The sequence below is a fragment of the Mustela lutreola genome, chromosome 15 (genome assembly GCF_030435805.1).
Source record: "Mustela lutreola isolate mMusLut2 chromosome 15, mMusLut2.pri, whole genome shotgun sequence".
Taxonomy (NCBI): domain Eukaryota; kingdom Metazoa; phylum Chordata; class Mammalia; order Carnivora; family Mustelidae; genus Mustela; species Mustela lutreola.
Genome location: NC_081304.1, coordinates 11,720,790 through 11,727,972, shown reverse-complemented (window position 1 = coordinate 11,727,972; position 7,183 = coordinate 11,720,790). Strand labels below are relative to the sequence as shown.

Below are 7,183 nucleotides of genomic sequence, written 5' to 3'. Positions count from 1 at the left end.
ATGTGGGGCTCGATCCCATGACCTTGAGATCATGACCTGAGCTGAAGGTAGATGCTTAACCCACTGAGCCACCCAGGCGCCCAGTGGCTGTGCTATCTTATGCTCCCCAGCAGCACACAAAGGCTCCAGCTTCTCCATGCCTTGCCAGCACTTGTGGTTTGGGGATTATCTGATAGTAGCTACCCTAACTGATACGAAGTAGTAAATCACTGTGGTCTTAATTTGCATTCACATACAGAATTGTGATATTAAAACATCTTTTCATATCTTCAGTGTATATTTGCATATCTTCTTTGGAGAAATACTTATGCAAATACTTCACTCATTTTTTCATTGGGTTGTAGGCATTTCTGTGGTTGAGCTGTAGGAGTTCTTCATATATTCTGGATATTAAGCCCTTGTCAGGTATAGGAAGGTTTTACTTTTTTTTTTTCTTTTTTAAGTAGGATCCATGCCCAGTATGGAGCCCAATACAGGGCCTGAACTCAAGACACTGAAATCGAGACCTGAGTTGAGATCAAAAGTCAGACACTCGACCAACTGAGCCATCCAGGTGTTCCAATATTTTATTTTATTTTATTTTATTTTATTTTTCTAAAAGAAGAATATGTGACAGAAATCAACTATAACTTGCAAGGTCTAAAATATTTGATGACTGAGATATTTACTGAAAAAAAGTGCTGACAGATGCCGTGATTTTTTAAAAACATCACAAGTAATTAGGGCAAAATGTAGACATGAGTTAATTCTAGGCATATTTTTAATTCCAAAATTTAAATAAAATGCACACACGCAGAAAATCCAGTGCACTAGGCATCCATGGTAGTGATCCTACCAGCTGTAAGTGGGAAATCTCATCTTCAAATGAGGGCAGTGGTACTGTCCCCCCGTGGTGCTGTAGTGAGGATTGAATTCAAGCAGGAACTCACGGGACGAGTCTTTAAATGTCACCTTGAGCCGGGGCCATCCAGATCCCGAACTCCCTTAGAGAGCTTCGGGACAGGAGAGCTTGGTGGCTTCCTCTGGGCGGAGAAGGAGGAACAGGGGTTACCAAAGCTGACTGGCAGATGGACAAAGAAGAGGGATTTCTTTCTGAAGGCTCCAAGAAGAGATCCACTGTACATGTGCTGGGACCAGTCTGGAGCTTGGCCTTGACCCTGTCCATTGAACCTCACTGCACCCCAGCCGTCTCGTCTAACACTGTGTCCACCTCTCCCTGAATGTTTGGGTCAAAGAGACAGAGGCGTTCTCCATAAACATCCAGCTTCTCAAGAACATTCCTAGGTGCTCTCCATGTGTGCCTTGGTCTCCAAGTTCACTGCCAAGTGACTGTGGTGCTGGGTGTGCGCAGTGTGGTGTCTGCAGCCGGCACCAGCCCCCAACCCACGGCATGCCCTGTGTGCCCCACACAGATCGTCCACACACCACGGCCCACGGTATACACACGTGATCCCACCCGTGTGAACACACACACCTCTGTGCACGTGCTAGGACTCCACCCCTCCTTGGACATGAATGGATGCTGATACCCCAACGGCTAATCCCTACTACACCCCTCCTACTCACAGGGACCTTAGACTACCCTTGTTAGACTGGGTGAGAAGCAAATGAACCTGTTCCTCCCTCGGTCCCCTGTCATATGGCCACACATAGTTCACTCCCATCAGCAGAGAGGTTGAAAAGCTTGTTTTCGGATACCATGTATTTGCCCTAAATACCGCCATGCTCCAGCCCCTCTGGCTGTCCCAGGCCTCCAGCCTCCCCTGCTTAACAGAGGGCCTGACAGATCACTGGGGCCGGGAAGTGGACCCTGAATGAGGCCCTGTCAGCTCCCAGTCCTAGGGGACAGAGATTTGCACAGAGGAAGCCCTCAAAAAGTAGAATTCTATCACCGATCTGTGCGCGGACGAGAGAGGCTCTTTCTGTGGGACTTTTCTGCAGAATCACAACCCTCACCCAAGTCCAGTAGGAAGAGAGCAACAGCCCCTTGTCCCCACCAGAGCACAGCAGCCAGGAGAACCTTGTCTGGTATGGGATAGAGGTGGGGGCACAGCCAAGAGCAGTGAGCAAGAAGCTTCTCTGGCAAAGTCCCCGCCTCCACCAGTTCCAGGGGCTCTGGCGTGGGGACAGGAAAACAGAACTCAGAGGGGAGGCCCGGCCCCTCTCGCTGCGCCCCAGCACCCCCTACCAATCTGCACCTTTCTCTAAGTCCCCTCCAAGCCTCCGGAGCTGGGCTCTGAATTCCTATGGAGAAATCCTAGCCTCCTCTCTTTGGGGATCTGTGAGCTGCGGACTCCCTCTTCTGGTGAAGCGTGAGGAGCAGCGGGGCTGGGCCTCTGAGGCTGACAGGAGTGGAGACCCTGTGTCCCCTCCACCTCCCCTGCTCACCTTCTCCACACCCAGGGACCCTGCAGTATTTGGCTGGCACAGTCTCCTTAAATATTTCTTCTTTTCTTTCCTGGAAAAAAACAAGGGGCAGCACTGTCTCCTCTCAGTTTCAATGAATTCACAGCTTCAAATAAGCCATCAAGAGTCCCCTCCCCAGAAGGCAAAGGCACAACCACCTTAGCACTTAGCAAAGACATTGCTCTGCTCATAGCTTTTCAAGAGAAAGAAAATGAGTGCCCTCGTGACACTGGGACAAACATACCAGAATGTTAAAATAGGAGTTATTCTGTCTCCATTTCTGCTGTGGCCAGAGAGGCCAAGAAGAAAACAGTAGGTGCCAAGCACTGGCCAACCAGATCCAAACACGTGGACATGACTAGCACAGGGGGTGGTCCAAAGTCATTCTCGCAAACCCTTCCGCTGGGATGAGGGTGCTTGCCTCTCTATTAAGCTAAGAAAGGAGTTTTACGAGTCACTCAGAGGACTTACTTGTGCAGAGTGAGAGGGAGGGAACCAGAAAAAAGCTGAGCTCAGGTAGAGCCGTGCAGCAGAAAGGGGAGAAATGGGGCAGGGCTGCCGGGCAGAGGCAAGGATGCTAGAGTCTGAAGGATCTGGACAGCAGGAAGCTGGTGCGTAGACATTTGACTCTTGCCCCAGCATCCAGGGGTGTGATCACAGCTGAGATGTGGACTGTGGGATGAATTTCTCACGCAGCCAGCTGGAGGAGACTCGTGGTCCCTTCTGACCAAGGAGGCTGAGACCAGAAGATCCCAAGAATCCAGGAAAACCCCAGCTACGGAAGACCCCGCAGGGGGATCCCAGCAACGGTCATGAACGATGATGCTTTTGTGACCGCCAGCTAAGAACTTTCTGGCTCACCAGCCCACCCCTCCAGGAGCCACAGGCTACATGGTGAGTGAGTGGGGAAGAAGGAAAGCGGAGGAGCGACACAGGAAAGAGAGAAGAAGCACACTCCCTTCCTCAGTCTGGCTCCGTTCAAGCTGGAGGAGGGAAGGAGCTTTACCTTTGGATGAAGTTCTGAGTTTCGCTCATGACGCTGACGTCTGAATGGCACACGGACAGAGCTACATTGTCACTGACGGTGCTTGGAGGATTTATTAACCAAAAGCGACCAGGAAAGTTATGGGACGTGCCAGAGCTTTCATCCAGGGCTGGAAAACCAAACTCACTCAACAGCGTAGGTCTACAGGGAGAGGAGGGTGGGGAGAGCTGGTGGATAAAGTTGTTCCTTCTTGCACCCTATAAAGTTCTGAACAGGCAAAAAGTTTCATAGGTATCATTGCATTTTGTGTGACTTCAAATAACCCTATGGAGGTGGTCCAGTGAGCAGCCCCCAGCTCGCAGGTCAAGGAATCAAGGAGCTGTCCCACGCTGGGAAGGGGCCGGGCAGGACTCGAGTATCCTGTAGTCCTGCCTCTGCCGGTGACCCGTGGATCTGACTTCCCCGGCTTGCCTCTGAGCAATAAGGGAACCCCAGGAGAGAATCGGCTGCACTTCTGGCCCCTCCCCTGGTGTTTGGTTTTCATCTGGATGAAGGCAGAGCCGCCCAGCCATGAAGAGAGCGGGGCTGCATTTTGTAGATATTGAACAAAGATTTGGCCTAACCTAACTGTAGGCTACATTTCCCAGCATCCTTTTGGCTAGGTGTGGCCATGTGAACAAGCACAGACCAACGGATGGCCAGTGGAAATGGCAGCTGCTACTTCTAGGTCGTGAACTCAAGGCCCCTCTACGTTCTCCTTTCCTGCTGTCTCTCTGAGCGTGAACATGGACGTGGGGGTGGGGAACCAGCTTCAATCACTACCCCAGGCTGGTGGTTCTCGAGCTTGTCTGGACATGGGAATCATCTGGGTAAGTGTCTTCAAAAATCCCCATGCCAGGGCTCCACCTCCAGAGACCCTGACTTGATTGGACTGGGCGTGGCCTAAGCATCGAGATCTTTCAAGGTTCCAGCAGATTCTAACATCCAGACAAGGTGGAGAATGATCGTGCCAGTGACTAGGGGATGGATGGAGCCCTTACATCTCTTCTCTTCCCTGGAATCCACTTACCATTGTCTGCCTCCCCGCTTTGGGCAATGATGTCACAGAGTCAAAAACTCCTTCATGTTCGAATCTCTTCCTTCCTTCCTTCTGGGTCTCTCGGTTACTGCCCTTGAGTCTGGACCTCACCTAATCCAACCAGCAAATGCTGTAGCCTTCAGTATTTGATGCTGAAGATTCGGGTGGGCTTGGTTTCTCTTTAGGTCCCTGGGGGCTTAGGAGCGGAGCCCCATAGCTGTAGGGTACGAGTCTGGGCATGCCGGCCGCTGGTAGATGAAAGATCTGGATTGCTTTGCCTGTGATCTCGTGTTGGACCAGCTTTGCAAATAAAGACACCAAATGATCAACCTACTCGCCTTCCAAGAAAGATCCAGCCCAGTCTCTGTATTCTCTGGAAGAAGTTTCCTGACCCCTGAATGAGTGACTCTTGAGCCTCCAAGAGTGGATTCCATAGAATGTAAAACGAGATGCTCCCTCCGTACGAAATCATCTGTGTTTCCCGGCATGGTCGGCAAGCCCAGGTGTGAGCCGTGCACCTCGTCACCATTCAGGCTCCGTATCAGGACGGGTGACTCAGTAGCCCCAGGGCGCATGGGCTCAATAAGGTAAGTGTCCAACATTCAAAGTAAGTGAGGAGCTCTCGTCTACTGATCGAAATCTGATGAAGCCAAGGACTAAGGGGAGGGGCACAACCAGCTGTTTGGCAATACACTTGAATTTTTTTTCCTGTGACAACTTTCCGTGCAACTTTTAAGAAAGGTTTTCTGGTTTTGATTTTGTTTTGTTTTGTTTTGTTTTGTTTTATCGTGTAGCCCTTAACCTCAACCCACTGTTTAATCCACTCAGAATCCAGCAGGACCCCTTCAGGTAACATATCAGGGCTTTGAGCAGAAACCAGAGACAAGAAGCACGGGGCCAGCAGCACCGGACGTAACCTGTAACCTCTGTTCTAGGAGCTCTCAGCAAGGCCACTTCATGTGCTGGGCAAGATCACCTTCTCTGGTGACGGGATAGGACACTCACCGGTGCTCTGTGAAATCTCAGCTGCATTCCTGCCCTCTACCCCTGGATGCCAGTAGCATTCCTTGCACCCCAAAACGTCTCGAGACCCTCCTCAGTGTCCGCTAGAGGCAACGCTGTCCCTGGTTGGGAACCACCGCTCTAGACGAATTCCAGGAGGCAAGGAGTCTTACCCACAGCTGCATGCCCAGGACCTAGCATGGTGCCTGGCACCGTGGAGGGACTCAATTAATACTTGTTGAGTAAACAACCGGGAGAAAAGGGTGGGGCACCACCTCCAGGGTGCCTACCAGATTGCATGCATCGGATAGGAACATGCGTGCTCAGATCTCCTGCTGCAGGGAGCATATGGACAGACGGCCACCCGTGTGTCCTTGCCAGGGCCAGGCTTCCCCCAGGGTGTCACCAGCCAGCGACCTTGCATGTGGAAGTCTTAAGGCAGAACCATTCCTGCCAGACAGAGGACACCTCCCATGGTGACTTTGCCTCAGGGACACCCCAACAGCGTGGCTAAGACTTTCTGGGAGCTGCATTGCCCTGCCTGCTCCCCCAGAGGCCAGCCCCGCACATGCTCTGAAGGTCCTCACCCCCTTCTGCGGCTTCCGTTCCTCATGCGTCACAGGTGTTTCCCCTAGTCCATCCCCATCTCATCCCATCTCGTCTCTACTTCTTGGTGGATCTGAAACAACACATCAGGCATTCTAGAAAGATGCCTTTCCCCAGCACCCCCTTTCCTGAATGGTGTCCCACTCTAGGGAACTCTGCTGATATAAGAGTGTCAAGCGCAAACCCATGCAGACAGGGAAGGAGTTCTTGACAGTGAATGTCCCTTTGTCCCTAAAACCAAAGCAGAAATGAGTTTAACACATTAACTCATAAGTAGTAGCTCCTAACCAACTAATAAAACCAGACACACACTAACACTCCCATCCAAGAGACCCTTACAAGTTAACCTTTTATCGGTTTTAAGGCAGCAAGTAAAGTCCTTTCTTCTGCCCAAGGGAGGGAAGGTCAGGAAGAAGGGTAGGAATTGGCCATCGGGACCCCAGCCAGTGCACACGTCCCCGTAACCCCACCCATCTTGTCTCTCCGGCCCCCAAATGTGATCGCAATGCACTTCGGTTCGAGGGCAAGCGTGCCCATGGTCCCATCTGGCGGGGTCTGCCGGGAGCGTCTTCTTGGTCCGGGACCCCTGGCTCAGCTGGCTTTCCCCTGGGCCAGGCTCTCCCAGGGGCAGATGACCTCCTTCTCTATGGCCTGGTCACCCGAGTCTCCTGTCCCGCCGTCCTCCGGGTCCATCAGGCAGGCTCCGCTCCGCGCAGGCACGTCCACTTTGATCTGGAAAAAGCTTCAGGCACAAAAAGAAAGCAAGTGCATAGGGACAGGAAGGACACCAAGTCCTCGCTTCGCTCACATCCCCGGAGAAGGGTGACATGCAGGTGTATTTGCCAAAAGCTTGGGGTGCAGCAAATGGCTCAAGGGATCTCCTTTACTGGCGGAGGCAAGGGACTCCTATTTTCCTGCTGAATTAAGGCTGAGTCAAAAGATGCTTTAGCTTCTTTTTTGAGGGCCTTGAATTCTTGTGGTTTGGGGGAGTTCAGGAGGTCCCAGGAGGGCATTCCTGCACAGACTCCTCAGTCTAGCTAGACTGGTGGTGACACCTGAGCAAAGAGCCTCTTAAAAGCCCCAAGTCTGTGTGTGTGGCGTGGCAG

General features: G+C 51.9%; 1 protein-coding gene across 2 annotated transcripts in view; it reads right to left on the bottom strand.

Annotated features, from left to right (window-relative positions):
• Positions 1 to 2,816: 2,816 nt before the first annotated feature.
• RGS9 (regulator of G protein signaling 9) overlaps positions 2,817 to 7,183 on the bottom strand; it is a 68,805-nt gene continuing 64,438 nt past the window's right edge. For both annotated transcript variants that reach the window (XM_059149183.1, XM_059149185.1), the window contains exon 19: positions 2,817 to 6,819. In XM_059149183.1, the coding sequence (XP_059005166.1) occupies positions 6,669 to 6,819 (151 nt within the window). In that variant the 3' untranslated portion in view covers positions 2,817 to 6,668. The remainder of the gene's footprint in view (positions 6,820 to 7,183) is intronic.